At 35.9% G+C, this 16,669-nt stretch overlaps 2 protein-coding genes and 1 long non-coding RNA gene across 3 annotated transcripts in view; all 3 read right to left on the minus strand.

Moving 5' to 3' along the window:
* LOC125658997 (uncharacterized) overlaps positions 1 to 16,669 on the minus strand; it is a 32,690-nt gene that overhangs the window by 9,642 nt on the left and 6,379 nt on the right. Inside the window, exons 3-5 of the mRNA XM_056146674.1 lie at positions 14,356 to 14,496; positions 14,127 to 14,192; positions 13,988 to 14,038 (exon numbers count right to left, since the gene is read on the minus strand). Of these exons, the coding sequence (XP_056002649.1) occupies positions 13,988 to 14,038; positions 14,127 to 14,192; positions 14,356 to 14,496 (258 nt within the window). The remainder of the gene's footprint in view (positions 1 to 13,987; positions 14,039 to 14,126; positions 14,193 to 14,355; positions 14,497 to 16,669) is intronic.
* Positions 2,404 to 6,037, minus strand: LOC125658988 (uncharacterized). The gene has a single exon (XM_048890468.2). The coding sequence runs from the start codon at positions 3,749 to 3,751 to the stop codon at positions 2,630 to 2,632; it is 1,122 nt and encodes a 373-aa protein (XP_048746425.2). The 5' UTR covers positions 3,752 to 6,037; the 3' UTR covers positions 2,404 to 2,629.
* On the minus strand, positions 8,006 to 11,598 carry LOC130049270 (uncharacterized). Its single transcript, XR_008797769.1, has 2 exons — positions 11,303 to 11,598; positions 8,006 to 9,036 (listed from the first exon to the last, which is right to left on the minus strand). It is a non-coding gene; the product is annotated as an uncharacterized LOC130049270 (long non-coding RNA).

Genomic DNA, 16,669 nt, shown 5'->3' on the forward strand with positions numbered 1-16,669 from the left:
ATCTATCCGAATTGCGGACTTATCAATATACATATACAAACATATGTGCCAAAAGTTTATACATTTTCAAAATCAGCAACATGTTGCTTGGGTTTCCAATCTACCAAATATTATTTCATTTAATGCTATAGCATCCATATCAATGAGAGCCGATGACAACGGACAAATGACATTGCAGCAATATAGCAACACTAAGCAGGGGGCGGATCCAGACATTTTTCAAAAGAAGATCTTGGGTCACGATAGTACCGTTTTCGTCCAAAAGGGAGTTTGCATAACTCGAATGGCACACACGATCTGTTTTTGTTATCAAGTTCAACCGAATGGAAGAGATCCAACCCTTCAAACCCCCTATAGAACCTTGTGTCATTAAAACATCAGAAATAAGTAAATTTCATTTTAACGCGCTTCATGAAGTATGCCTGTATAAAGCATGGTCGTTTATATCCTCATATATTTTCAAAAATGAAACTATTTGCTTTGATCTTTGGTGATCAAGTCTTCCAACGTGTGACATGGGAATATGATATCAGCATTTCAATATAGTTTGCAGGTACAAGAAAAAATTATAAAAAAGTTAGTTACCGGTAGGGAGAATATTGGGTCCATTTTCGTATCCTCCCATATCTAATTTGCGTTGCAACCCCATTGGCTTAGTACCAAAGAAGCAAGGTGGTTGGCGAATGATCACCAATTTGTCATCTCCTCTTGGCAACAGTGTTAATGATTGATTGATTGATTGAATGTTGTTTAACGCCCCTCTCGAGATTTTTTCACAGTTGCTTCTTCAACAAAAATTAAAACGCAAATATTCCTATCTAGTGACCAGTCATCCAAAACATTACTTTGTCAAACACCACTCTGATTCCATGCACAAGAAATTTTAAAAAAAATGTTGCAGTTCCTCACTGACAAATCTTTGAGGTCGTTGGTGATCAGGTCTTCCAACAGTCTGTCGGAATTCCCATGGACACGAATTGTGTTCCTTTATTAACCTACCTGCTTTTATATTCTTAAAAGAGGCAGAACTTATTTAACTCTTATACACGAGAAGAAAATATTCCTTGCCGTGTCCATCAACTCAACATTTACATATATCGACGACGTTTTATTTATTAACTATGTTCAATTCCTTCAAATGTTGATTCGATGTATAACAGTGAACACGAAATAGAAGACACCACAGTTTTCCATATCTTCTTATTTGGATATTTTATTTAACATAGATGTTAACGGCAAATTGTCAACTCAATTATACGGCAAACGGGATGATTTCAGCTTCTCCGTCGTCAATTTCCTATATTTATGTAGCAATATTCCATTATCACCTATATATGGTGTTTATGTCTCTCAGATGATTCGATACAATGTTACAAAGGTTTCCACAGTCTTGTTTGAAGCATTTCGCAAATTCCATGGTCGTTATAATGATCTTGCTTGCAAATACATGCATGACCTGTCGTTTTGGTCGAATCGTGTTTCATGCCAATTGTTCTTAACATACTGATTGATATTTTGACTACAAATTACTCCGTATACCTGATAAAGATACCCGATATAGGGCTCACGGTAAGTGTGACCCGTCAACAGCGGATGCTTGCTCCTCCTAGGAACCGGATTCCACCTCTGGTATGTCCAGGGATTCATGTTTATCCTACTCTTAATTTTGTATTCTTTATCATAAACATTTTCTGTGCATAGTATGAGCAATCTGAATAAAATTAGATGTTATATTCGCTTGACTATGAGCAAGTATGCTAACTTCTGATTTTAATTAGCTTGTAGTATGATCTGCTGATGTCTCGTAACATTAACAGGGAGTGACGTCTAAGGGGTGTTTCCGAAAATAATAACTCTGCAGCTAAATTACGTGTTTAATGTTCAGGAGTCAAGAGGAACACTTCTAAAGAATTCCTGTGTTTTCAACATATGTAATTCATAAAGCCATATCCTGGGTCCAACCCCTATCCAGGAGCCTAGACTGTAAAGAATGTCAACGAGATTTTCTTTGTCGCAGAAATTCGGTTCCCTGTTTACGTGCTACATGTACGGAAATAAGTAAGATATTTACAAGATTTCACTCAATTTCACCTAATCAACCTTACAGAGCACCCCCTCCCGCCACACAAACAAAAAAAATCCCCCCAAGCTCAATATTACTCGGGTATGGTTGTTTGACGCCCAGGAATAATATTTTCACTGCAGTACTTCGTATATGAGTCATAAAACCCAACTCTCTCGGACCCAGGTGTCATGAGATTCACATTGTTGATAAATCCTCGTGTTCGTACATATACTCACTTTGGTTGTTTGATTGCAGGGACCAAGGATCACTATATTTTTTTAAAGGTTTTGACCTCTCCTCTCAGCCTTTGATAGAACAGAGACAATGAAAGTCATAAATGGTGTTGCTTACCTCTTAGATACTATATACAAATAACAAGTTTTATAAATATTACAAGACGGATCAAACCGCAATAAGTCACCAAAGAAAATCGGGTGGCCTAGTACTGAAAGTAAGTTTTAATCAAGAGATTGTAGGCATTTTAAAACTGACACGTTGGTGAACACGTCTTAACTTATGCTGTTCAGTGGTGTATCAACAGAACTCCATTCTCGTTCAATGTTTCTACAACTCTCTTTCCAGAATTCCTGATGCAGTTGATTCCAGATTCACAGACACGGCGGATCGGACTCGGGGTGGACTCGATTCCTGTGCAGAAGACACCGTGGGGTTTCTATTCTTTCTCTGCTTTTTACGCACAGTGAAATATCTAGATGGTTGTGTCAAACTTGATATCGTCTTATTTCTCCACTGATGAACATACTTGCGCTCCTTGGTTCCAAGAATAGTGTGATAGAAGAAATACCAGGTGTAAGTGAGCAACAAAATGGCGTCCGTAATCAGGTGACGGAAAACGTTTGTTGCAGCCATGGCCCTAGTTTTCCTTTGAATGTTATCCATGCCCAATACAATAATGTAAAGAATCTCGATGAAAAATGTCGTGGATGAGATGAATATGACGGCCGAGTCGTTCAGAAACGATTGGGTGGCGGTCACGTTTCTGGCGTGGATGCGTCGTCTATACGTCTTCAGTAAAACGATTACCAGAAGTATGATCACCGGAAGTAGAATGACGCACGGCACCACCCTGACAGCTGCGAACCGAAGCCAATACTGGACTTTTGCAAGTTCGTCATGAAAAAACGAAAAGGAAAATTCGCTTCCGTAACAGTATTCATGGTTGAGAAGTACAATACGTTTTAATTCAATAAAGGCTGGAATTTCGACGACAAACGCGATCGGATAAATTGAGAAAGTGAAGATTCGGAACCCTCTGGAATTGTAGCACTGTATATTTGGAAACTGGAAAAATGACAGTCTCTGGAGCGCCAAAATCAAAACCTGGAGGACGGAAGCTGCGTGGAAAACGTTGAAAAATTGTTCCAAAAGCAGAACGAAGGTGCAGGACGCATCGCTCACCCTCAGAATATTCTCCAAGAGTTTAAAAGCCGCGGCTAGTGTGTTACAGACCCCTAGCTGTATGTACTGAAGCGCCGTCGTACTGCCGCCTTCTGTCAGGGTAACTTCCGCATGTTCTGCTCTAACAACGACCACGGAGTTCAGGAGGGTCCATAGAAACAGTCCTGATAGCCCCACCACATAAGAAACCGGAACTTCAAAGTCCTCGCTCAGCAGAATGTCCTCTCTAGCGTCCGAGGAATTACTAGCATTTGCCGGAAAATGCATTATCGTGTCCTCCCTCTGAGTATAGAGGGAAAGGATTAAGATTTGATCTTTGTTCTGTATTTTAACTTGCTAACTTTAATCGTGCGCAAAAAGGAAGAAATCCAAATTCACGGAAATACAATACAATAGCGCCTTTTCATTAATTGCATACAGTGCTGTAGTTATCAGTACGGCATTAGTGTCACAGGGTCAAGTACAATGTAACAACATCCGCGTGAAGCAATAGGCAATTGTCAGTATTCACTTTAGAAAGATTTCCATAGAAATAAAATAGATTGAAACAGTACATCATCATGATAAATGTACATAATTATGTTCTACTGAATATTTGTCTGCCAATAACCTTTTAAGTTATTTGATGGTAAACTGATTTTATAATGTCTATTTTGTTGATAATACGCAATGATTTGCAGAAAAATTCAATGATGCGCTCTACTATGGCGTGTAAGACGTTGCCATACTATATAAAAAATTTGATTTATATGCAAAACTCTTGATTCACATTCAATAATCTTGATATCAATATGTGAATATCTTGATTTATATTCGATAATCTTGTTGATTTTATGCAAAAATCTTGATTTATATTCGAATCATTGAACATTTTGAAGTATATTCAATAATCTTGATAATTGATATTTATATGCAATAATTTGGACAAACATTGTATATGCAATAAATCTTGATTTATATTCGATAATCTTGTTATTTATATTCGATTAATTTTTATTTATATTCAATAATCTTGTTCAATTTATCGAATATAAATGACAAGATTATCCAATATAAAACAAGATTAATCTAATATAAACTAGAGATTATTGTTATGAAAAACAAATGTCTCCCCAAATTGGACGTGCTCCAAATGAAACCTCCTCCCTTAATGTACTGCGTGGTATGGAGGAGAAAGCATGGGCAGGAACATAGACAATATGAACTCCGATAAGCTACATAGCCTAGGAGAAGTGTTCACAAATTATTTTACACCCTCCACCCCTCAGATCCACTATAACTTTAAGGACAATTGGATCCTCCTGGCCCCATCAATATGCACACCTGCAAATGGCATTGAAGTATCATACAAAATTTCAAGTCTATTGGATAAGCCATATAAGAGAAGTGTTCACAAGCTATTTTAACATCTTCCACCCCTCTTAGATCCACTATAACTTTTAGGAAAATAATTAGATCCTCCTGTCCCAAACAATATGCACATCTACAAATGGCAATGAAGCATTGTACAAAGTTTCAAGTCTATCTGATATTTAAGCCATATAGGAGAAGTGTTCACAAGCTATTTTACATCCTCCACACTCCACCCCTCTTAGATCCACTATAGCTTTTAGGAAAATAATTGGATCCTCCTGTCCTGACAATATGCATATTTACAATTAATAGCAATGGAGCATTGTACAAGGTTTCAAATCTATCCAATAAGCCATATAGGAAAAGTGCTCACAGGCTATTTTACATCCTCCATTCCTCTTAGATCCCCTATAACTTTTAAGAAAATAATTGGATCCTTCTGTCCCGACAATATGCACATCTACAAATGGCAATGAAAAATTGTATAAAGTTTCAAGTCTATCTGATAAGCCATATAGGAGAAGGATTCACAAGATTTTGACAGACAGACAGAAAGTACAAAAACTAATTTTTGCATATGAATATCGAAATCATGCGTAAGCAATGCTCTCACAAATAAAATGATTTACAGTATTTGACACTTGTAAAATAATTTTTAAATTGGTTAGTTCTTCAATTTCAAAATTAGATTAAGCCTATAGGAAATATTTGTTCAAATAGTCTATGTACACATAAAATATCAGAATGTTCAGCAGGCCCAAGGTAATGTTGATAAGGAGGTCAAATCATTTAATTAATTTTCCAATATCTTGGGAAGTACATGAAATTCTGGGATTTTAATGACAATTTAGATGAGCTGTGTACAAGTCAAAAGCTACAGAATGAAGTTTTAAAATGTCTTTGTTTTTATTTTTTAATCACCGAAATTGTTTATTATGTACAACATGGTACAAAGAGTTACAAGCCTTTCTCTATTATACATATCAAGGGTATCCATGTGTTTGGAGGGTCTTTGAGTCTGCCAATATTGTGTGAGGACATCTTACTTTGTGAATATTTTGTGTGAGGACATCTTACTTTGTGAATATTTTGTTTGATACTGCAGATTCCTATTTTTTTTACGCAAGTACTTAATACGCGAAATGACTCATAGATGTAATTAAGAGTTTTTAAATATATTTTAGCCAATCTGATTAAAATCAGATCCTCGATCCGCTCCTCTTTCATTTTTTTTTTCTTGTCGCTACACGAGGTCGTGTAGCGGCAAGAAAAAAAAATGAAAGAGGAGTGGATCGAGGATCTGATTTTAATCAGATTGTATTTTAGCAATATGAAAAATAAAAACCAGTAATTTTCTTTTAGGAGTGAAGCTTCTCTATAAACAAGAGATGTTTGTAAAACACATATGCCTCCCCCCCCCCCCCCCCATGGTGCAAAATTGAAAAGGGTTATACACACACATTATCTAATTGATAGTAGTATCATCAATTCAAAATATTGAGCAGACAATATCTTCCTATGTCAAGAGTGAATTGACCATGTGACCTAAAAATCAATAGGTCATCTACTCCTTATGCTGTACCAGTGTACCAAGTTTGGTGTCAATCAAGCAAATAATTCTTAAAATATAGGAGACAATATATTACTATGTCGAGTTTAACAATTGACTTTTGACCTCAAAATCAATATGGGTCATCTTCTCCTGAAGATGTACCAGTGTACTAAGTTTGATGTCTGTCAAGCAAAAGGTTTATCAAGATATTGAGTGGACAGTATATGACTATGTCCAGTTTGACCCTTGACCATGTGACCTCACATCTTCTCCTGAATATACACCACTGTACTAAGTTCGATGTCAGTGGCGTCGCCTGAGTTAATTAATGTGTACGCCTATTGTACGGTGAGGGGTCTGGGGGCTGCTCAAGGCCCCCAGCGGGTCCAGGGCAGGGCCCTGGTAGGGGGTCCGGGGGAGACTAATGTACCGCAGATACTGCACACTTATTTTTCACCTATGTTTGTAGCATTTAATAGGTTTTTTGTTTTTTTTATGTGTACGCCCGGGCGTTTTGACGTAAACATAGCTACGCGCCTGGATGTCTATCAAGCAAAGGGTTCTCAAGATATTGAATGGACAGTATATTCCTATGTCCAGTTTGACCCTTCACCATGTGACCTCAAAATCAATAGGGGTCATCTTCTCCTGAAGATGTACCAGTGTACCAAGTTTGATGTCTGTCAAGCAAAGGGTTCTCAAAATATTGAACGGACAGTACATTCCTATGTCCAGTTTGACCCTTGACCTCAAAATCAATAGGGGTCATCTTCTTCTGAAGATGTATCAGTGTACCAAGTTTGAGGTCTGTCAAGTAAAGGGTTCTCTAGACATTGAATGGTCAGTTATTCCTATGCCCAGTTTGACCCTTGACCATATGACCCCAAAATCAATAGGGGTCATCTATTCCTTAGGATGTACCAGTGTGCCAAGTTTGATGTCTTTCAAGCAAAGGGTTCTCAAGATATTGAGCGGATATTATATTCCTATGTCCAGACTAGATTGACCCTTGACCTGAAAAACAATAGGGGTCCTCTTCTACTCATAACCAACCCACATATGAAATATCATGATCATAATTATGTGATAATAAACTCCTCCCATATATTTAGGAACCTATAGTAAATTATTTGGGCATCAAAAATTAAAACGAGTTCTTTATACAATTTAAATTTTGCATTTTGGGAACCATCTTGAAGTTGGATTTACTTTTGATACATTACCTACAACCAGTACATTCCAAACAAGAGAACCATGGGGCCACATCACTCACCTGAATCACCTTAGCCCATATAAAGATTTTCCCTATACATTCGCATGTAAAACTTTTATCCTCTTTTGTTGTCCAAATCTAACCCAGGGGAGGGGCAGGAATTAACAAACTTGAATCTGCACAATGTCAGGAAGCTCCAACTTGTCCGGACCAGCGGATCTTGAGAAGATTTCCCCCTATATATCCGCATGTAAAACTTTGATCCCTATTGTGGCCCCACCCTACCCCTAGGTGCCATGACTTTAACAAACTTGAATCTGTACTATGTCAGATAGCTGCCATGTAAATTTGAACTTGTTGGCTCAGGTGAGCTAAACCTCAAACCTCAAAAAACATCCAAGCCTACAGATTAGTTCTTTACTCTACAAGGAATATATGCACATAAATAAACATAATAAAACAAACCCTTTGGTAATAAATAAGAAATGTTGTTCATCAGGTGAGAAAGAGACATATGACAAAATTATACAAACAAGATGTGTTTGTGAAACACAAATGCCCCCGATAATGGTCAATTCCAAAGATGGTCAATGTCATAAGGACAAATATCTTGGTACCAGTAGAAAGATCTTGTCACAAGAAATGCTCATGTGCATTATGAAAGCTCTAATATTTACCATTTAAAAGTTATGATCAATGTCATTTCTTTTTTAAAAAGTAGGTAAAATGTCAAGGTCAAAAGGTTTAGTACCCATGGAAAGGTCTTGTCACAAGGAATACTCATGTGGAATATCAAAGTTTTAGGACTTACTGTTCAAAAGTTATTAGCAAGGTTAAAATTTTCAAAATGTTGGTCAAACTCCAAGGTCAAGGTCACAGGATAAAAAATGTTGGTACCCGCGAAAAGGTCTTGTCACAAGGATTACTCATGTGAAATATCAAAGCTCTAGCACTTATTGTTCAAAAGTTATTAGCAAGGTTAAAGTTTCAGACAGGATGACAGAATGACAGACAGGACAAAAACAATATGCCCCCAAGATAAGATCTTGGGGGCATAAAAAAAATAAAACATTCAGATCACTAACCAAGTAAACAATGCGAGTTTTGAAATATTGCACATTATTTTGTTTCCATCACTGCTCAAGTTAGTTTCTCTGAAAAGTTGGATGTTGAAAATTCAGAGCCTGTGCACGTCCACATTGACTTTCCGAGACACATTTTAATCAATATGTCCAGCATCTTTCAGAGTGACCCTTTTCGATACGTAAAACACACCCAAAATGCTTGCAATAACTATCACAAAGAAAGTGATGTAGAAACTCTCCTCGTCAAAGATGTCTGTGAAGGCTGGCAGGCTAGCAGAGAATCTGGAGACAACGTGTTTGGCAGGGCTGTCCTTTGGCAGCATTGTTGGTACTGTGATGACAAATTACACTACAAATAAACACGACAAATTGTATGTATACGACACAAATCAGCGCCAAAAGAAACTTTGTTGATAAATGGTTAAAATAATATCTAAATGCAGAATTGTATTGCACCACTAAACCAGATCTTTTGGTTTTGTCAGATGAGGTGGTCATAGTTCAGTTTCCTAATAACAACATTTTGAAAAGGGTTATCATTGGTCAAGCGGACACCCCCCCCCCCCCCCCTCCCCCATGACTATATCAATGAGTCCCAAGCTGAAATCAGCGATTTCTGTCAAAATGTTCTACCCTCTCAAATTCTCTACTGGAACTGGATCGATGTTTGACTTTGGGGATTTGTAGTTACTGTCAATGTTATTATTTGCATCAAATGTACTTCACATTCCCTGATTAAGTAATATGTTTTACGGCGTGACCGTATTTGAGGGCGAAGCAAACAAGTTTTGATATTAGTATCTATATCCAAAACAGACCAAAAACAACCCGAAGTTAGCAGGATTTGATCCGCCTATATATTGAACGCGGGAAATATAACGCAACTGATTTAAACAGTACATTGTGACGTCATATTCAGTGTCGTATTTTAGCAAATTTACAAACATAGCGTCTGAACCACAACAAACATGGCGTTAATGGTTGAGTGATTATATATGATTAAGAAAATAAGATTTGCATGCTTTTACGAATTTTTGTAACATCTCAGAACGACGTGAACTAGGGTAGACGAGATTCAAAATGGAGAAATACATGTCCACGCGATAGTATTCGAATCGACGCCATTAGTACCAAAATTTTCAAGTTCCATAGGTATGGTTTAATTTTTCATTGTTTTCCTATATTTTCCTTTTAAACATGTATATACGTGTTACCTATAGGGAGAGCTCCGCTCTCACGGCCCGAAGGGCCGTGAGAGGGCTTTGCCCTCTAAAAATTGTAAATATTTTTTCAGTGGCATCATAAGAACAGTCAACGACAAAGATTAATGTCATGTATCATTGCATTTCATTGGTTATGAAGTGTGCGTTGATGAATAAGATTACAACTCACAATTTTTGTTATTCAAAGTATCTTAGGTGTCTAGTCTGAGCTCAGATTTCAAACTAATTACTGGCAAAAATGAAAACACTATGCATTCAAAATTTTATGAATCAGCTTGGACGCGCTTTTATTGTAATCATGTATCCCGAGCATACATAATGTATAATTTATGCAGACCACATGCCAATATGAATCACTAGTCACTATCTCATTACTTCCACCAGTGTGTTGGTTCATATGCATGCAAACTATAATTGTTTTCAACTTTTGTCTCTGACATCAATATTATTCCAATATGCATTTAGTTTTTTTTAAACTTTTTATACTATATCAGCAAACTTAGTAAGTCTAAAAAAGTCTTTCAAATGATAAAGACAATAATCATTAATCACTATGATAATTTTGGTTGCACCCTGGAACCAAACCCTTACCCCTAGGATCATGAAATTTGTAATTTTGGTAAAGGACTATATACTCATTCTAAATATCTATTTAATTTCAATAAGGCCCAAGTATCAATAGCATCACATTTCAGCTAACTACTAACGTGGTATTATCATTTCCCTGCTAAGTTATAGTTCAATTTTACACTCTTCCTCGCGAGCGAACAGATTAAAAGACCGTTATTAACAAGTTTATAGAGGGCGAAGCCCTCTCACGGCCTGAAGGGCCGTGAGAGCGGAGCTCTCCCTATAGGTAACACGTATATACATGTACATGTTTAAAAGGAAAATACAGGAAAACAATGAAAAATTAAACCATACCTATGGAACTTGAAAATTTTGGTACTAATGGCGTCGATTCGAATACTATCGCGTGGACATTTATTTCTCCATTTTGAATCTCGTCTACCCTAGTTCACGTCGTTCTGAGATGTTACATAAAATTCGTAAAAGCATGTAAATTTTATTTTCTTAATCATATATAATCACTCCACCATAAACGCCATGTTTGTTGTTGTGGTTCAAACGCTATGTTTGTAAATTTGCTAAATAACGACGCTGAATATGACGTCACAATGTACTGTTTACATCAATTGCGTTATATTTCCCGCGTTCAATATATATAGGCGGATCAAATATCCAAAATTAGGATGCTTTGATACAGCTCCGTACGCGCGTCCTCGTGCTAACTTCGGGTTGTTTTGTCCTGTTTTGGATATAGATACTAATGCCAAAATTTGTTTGCTTCGCCCTCAAACACGGTCACGCCGTAAAACATATTACACTCACCTATATGACTTCAATTAATCTTTACTACATTCAGTGTCATTATCTTCAAATTTGGTCAGGCACGGCGAAAAACAAAAATACGATTAAATTACCGGATATAACATTTCGTACATAAAAAGCAAAAGGGCAAACCACAGAAAGGCAAATTCCGGAATAGAACAAAACTTGTAATATTTCTAGATATTCGGTCAATGTTAAAAGAAGTTTTAAAAGTCATCCGTTCATGTATATTTGTTAGAATCATGCAGAGGGTGATTTATCGAGGAAACGACAAGAAATGAAAATTTTCTATGTTTTGTTTCAACTTTTTTTATAACTTTATATGTGTGGGAGTGTGGATATATATATATATATATATATATATATATATATATATATATATATATATATATATATATATATTAGATAGGGTTAAAAATGTTCTGCTAATCATCTTTCAGGTGCAAGCATATGTGGAAAACTATTGATTTCCGTGTCGTGTAGCCAGCAATATTATACACAAAATGTCAATTTCTAAGCTTTACCTGGATACATAACAGGTTATTGATATTGTATGATTCCTTGAGGAACTGCTACTTAAAATCGATTTTTCGTAAAATTAATCAACTGTCAAATGACTGGAAAATAATTAAAGCATAAATCTCATATCGATTACGTTCTGTATCAAAAGTTAAGTCTAGATGTTTACTTTTCTCTCCTACTGAAATTACCTGGAATTTGTCAGGATAGATAAAACCATTTATAATGGATAGGCTTTTGAAAAAAAACAACCCAACAACAACTTTTTAAATCTTCACTATCATCGGTCATCAGAATAAGAAACAGTGTTGTCATCGGCATAAACATAGAAGGAAGGATCAGAAACAAAACCAAATCAGAGAAATGTTATACAAAAAAACAAAAGGAAAAGATATCAAACAGTATTAGTCCAAGTATCGAACCCTGAGATACACCTTTGAGAGCACGACAAACTTTCACACACTGAGATTTGTTACTAGGATAGCTATCAAGAAGACTTGCTGTTTCATTTACAAGGCAATAATTTTTTAATTTTTTTGAAATGCGAATAATGGGAGGGACAATCAAAGGCCTTGACTTACCTCCATATCCATATCTGGAATCTGCAAGGAAAGGATGGAATATGAATTCAAAACATTCAAAAAGTTGTTTGTGGATGACTCGTTCAAAAATTCAATTTAGAGATCGATTATCTAGAAGACCGTTTTCACTGTCGAAAGATAAAAACTCTATTATTTTGTATAAATTAATTGATTTCTTTTTCGGAATAAAAAAGGTGTTTTGTTTGTAAATAAGAGAATTTAAAGTAATAATAAATTAAGGGAGTATTTAAAGTCAATCACTGTTGATGATACACAACTTACCTACTCAATGGTAACCACCAGCATAGAAGAAAGCACATCACAACGTGGAACCGTCAGATCTTGAAATGGTGGGCTGTTACTATGATGTTTGGGGGGGGGGGGTACGGAATGATCCAGAGAATTGTTATATAGTAGCTGATTACCTCCACTATTAATTTGTCCCGATATGCTGTTTTAAGGATATCAGAGTGATGCGTACCATTAATTAAGGAGAACGCGCTCGCGAATTCTTCACATATATACATGTACTATGTATTATTCAAAATGATATCGGATTATCCAGACAACATTGATACACTTAGGAAAATAGATATTTTGATATATAGATAGGTGTACAATTGTTGTCTGGATATTCATCAGTTTTCTCTATTGACATATACCGTACATGTATATCTACGTTTTGGGAATATAAATTTTTTATATTGATATATTTGACTGAGTCTTAGATATGTAAAACAACGCAAGTAGTGATCGCTTTCCATAACACAGAGAACGATGCGAGTGTGACCGGTCAACTCCTCCTAGGCACCTTATCTTACCTCTGATGTGTCCAAGGGTCCGTATTTGCCCATTCTCTATTTTGTATTCTTTATAACATTTATAATGAAATTGATTACTATTCGTTATCATTACTTTTTCTATCTATAAAAATATTGTATATTCGACACAGTTTAAAAATAGGAGTTACTCTGATATATGATTACATATAATTTAGACACCATACTTTCCCAATTAACATCATTTAAGCAGAAATTACAATATCTATTTTTTTTTTGTCGTCTCCTTTAAATCTCATGACTGTAGGAACTCAATTTTGCCAATGTAGATAAAATCATCACCAGTATTTGACTGAGTCATACATGTATTTGTAAAACAAATCGTTTCAAGATAAAACCAGTAGTGACCGCTTCGTTCGAGACAGGGATGCGGGTCAACATGGATGCTTAATCCTCCTAGGCACCTGATCCCACCTCTGGTGTGTCCGGGTGTTTAGTTTTGCCTTACTCTCAATTTGTATTCTTTATAGGATTTGTGAGATTGATAATTGTTTATCATTTTCACTTTATCATCTATAAAAATGTTGTATTTTAATCCCGTTTCAGACAAACTTGTAGATAATTTATTGGATAAAAGCTAATCACATGACGCCCTGAATTTTTTTAATATTATGTCTCCGTCTGGAGGTTATATATATATATATATATATATATATATTTGTTAACATCCTAGATTGATTATAAGAACCTGTCATTTGTGTTCAAAAAGAGACTTATCATGGAACATTTATACATCGGTTACTTACATGTACTACAGAGCATGGTTTCTATTGTAGTTACTAGACTCGCTGTGGTACCTTTAAGTAGAATATTGTGATCAAAGCCATAACTTTTTACATACACAAATCATTATCATCATATGAAAATAAAAAGGTACACATTAACCTGAAATAGTTCCAGTGGTACTGAAGAGCGTGGTTTCTGTTGCAGTTACTAAACTCGCTGTGGTACCTTTAGGGAGAATATTGTGAAAAAAGCCTTATTTTTGAACAAGCAATAACATCTTTATATACACAAATTATTCAATCATGAATTAAAAAAGATATCGGTATGAATTTTAAACAAGAAGTAAGTACCTTAACTATTAACTAAGATTTATTTGCTTCTGTATTACCTAACACAGGGCATCCATTGACGTGATGACAATCCTCTTGAGAACAATTACAAATACTTTGACAGTGTGTACCATAGGATGGAAAATTACAAGGCTCCGTGCAGTTTTTTCCTTTGTTGGTTTTATATCCCGCAAGACACTCTGTTCAATACATCTGAAGATTTCACGCGTTCTTTATTTTTATCACAATGCAATACATAGTCATTTGAAATTTTATATTGTCCAAAAATATATGTGAATATCAACATCTGAAACAGTTCGGATTGAATATCAACGATGCAGGGTAACTAGAAAAAATCTACTGTCACACATACACCTTGATCTCTCGTTACAAGGAAAATAACATGCACAGGTCAATATCAAAATGTAATTTTTTCTTCACAGGCATATTATGTGCAATAATATACTTATTAGAAATTGAACCTGTCTCCAAAACTTAACTTGGTCATTCAACCAAAATATGAAAGACAGCCTCTGATTCACATTTTGTATTAGACAACCTAAACTGTAAAACTGGTTGTTATTTATAGATTATTTACTGAATATCGGGGAACCGGTGTTGTAGCATAGACTTTCCCCCTGCATAGACCCCCCCCCCCCCCGAAAAACGGGTCCGGGATAGATCTTCTCCCATAGGGGGAAAAAGCGCCCCAACATATAAATTCCTCCTATGTACAAAGTCAGTACAGAATTTCCCACTGGGCGGAAAAACCGCCCTGGTATAGAATTTCCCCCTCCTGTTTCCGGATTTCGTCGACCGGAGTCTTTTTCTTCTCATGTAGAATCTTTCGAATAAATATAGAATGAAGCAAACCCATGCAATTGAAGATAATAATCAATGAAATTTGTTATTATTGCTATAAAGAGGTGCATGTTATCAACAAAAAAAGTTACAAAAAGAAACAAATATGTGCTGTTAGATTGTTACAGTTTAAAGAAATAGATATGCGCTAATTAATATTACGATATTCACAAAATAAAGAATTTTTGTTAGATGTTGAAGTTAGGTTTACACGCTGAAAACTTTGAATTGCGTATAGTAAATACAATATGCTTCCCAAAAGACTTTAACGATGGTCAATATCATTAGGGTTTTTCGTAAAATGTCGACTATAAAAGATATACAATTAAAAGATATAAAAAGTAAATTAGATGCACTGTATAAATAAAAGTAACCGTTTATTTAAATTCGAAATTCTAAATTAAAAAGACATTAACTTCTTCCCAACTTCACTATTTCAGATGTTAGATACTGGTAGATAACAGCAAAGACTTGAGATGTATGAATGGATTTTGATATACCATTAAACGATTTGAATAATTTCCTTTTTAAAAAACAAACAAACATAAGATGATGATTGTGATACACAAGACCCTGTTCAAAATAATAAAATAATAATAAGAATTCCTGGGTCTAGATAAGCAAGAGAATTCTAGTAATAGAACTGGAAACGGATACATAGCTAAAATGTAAGAGGGGGGGGGGGGGGGGTACTGTCATTTAGGGGGAAATTCTATACTGGGCCGGTTTTTCCTAGGGGGAAAATGGGCCCGGGTTAATTCTTCCTAGGGGGGAAATTCTATGCCAGGCCCATCTTTCCGGGGGAGATGTCTATCCCGGGCCCGTTTTTCCGGGGAGAAAGTCTATGCGGGGGGAAATTCTATGCGGACATATTTCTCGATTTTCAGTGAACAACTTTTTATCACATTTTACGATATTCTATGCAATTTTAGTTGACTTTCAAGGTTAAACTGCTTAAACCTTGTGGGAGAGAAGAGTTACACTGACCTTTGATCTTAATCCGATTTCAAGGTCATTGAAAGTCACCATGTCTGAGGAAAGTATCCCCATGTCTCCACGACCAACGATGTAAAAGTTGCAAGCTTGAACAAAGAATCCAAATACTAGTACCTTTAGAAGCAATGACTGCTGTGAAGGGACATCGAATTCAATCGGTTAAGATTTATCTTTAATATTCAAGTTAATGATTGAAGGTTTCTTGTTTCCGTGACTGGAGGTCTAGTGGCAGTATCGACAACTAGAGATATTGTCTGTATAGCGATCTAGTTTGCCAACACAACCTGTCATGGGGTCAAATGCTGTTGACCTGTTTCATATCGATTGCTAGCGGTTCTTTACACACTGATTTTGAATACGGATTACTCCGTTTACCTGATCAGGATATAGGGCTCACAGTGGGTTAGCTGCAATAATGTAACCCTATCCAATTTTTTTTTTAATTCTGACGTTTTCGGGATAGGGCTACAATTCCATAGGATCTCCGTAATGGTGCAAAATAATTTTATGAATAAC

The sequence above is a fragment of the Ostrea edulis genome, chromosome 1 (assembly GCF_947568905.1).
Source record: "Ostrea edulis chromosome 1, xbOstEdul1.1, whole genome shotgun sequence".
Classification (NCBI taxonomy): Eukaryota; Metazoa; Mollusca; class Bivalvia; order Ostreida; family Ostreidae; genus Ostrea; species Ostrea edulis.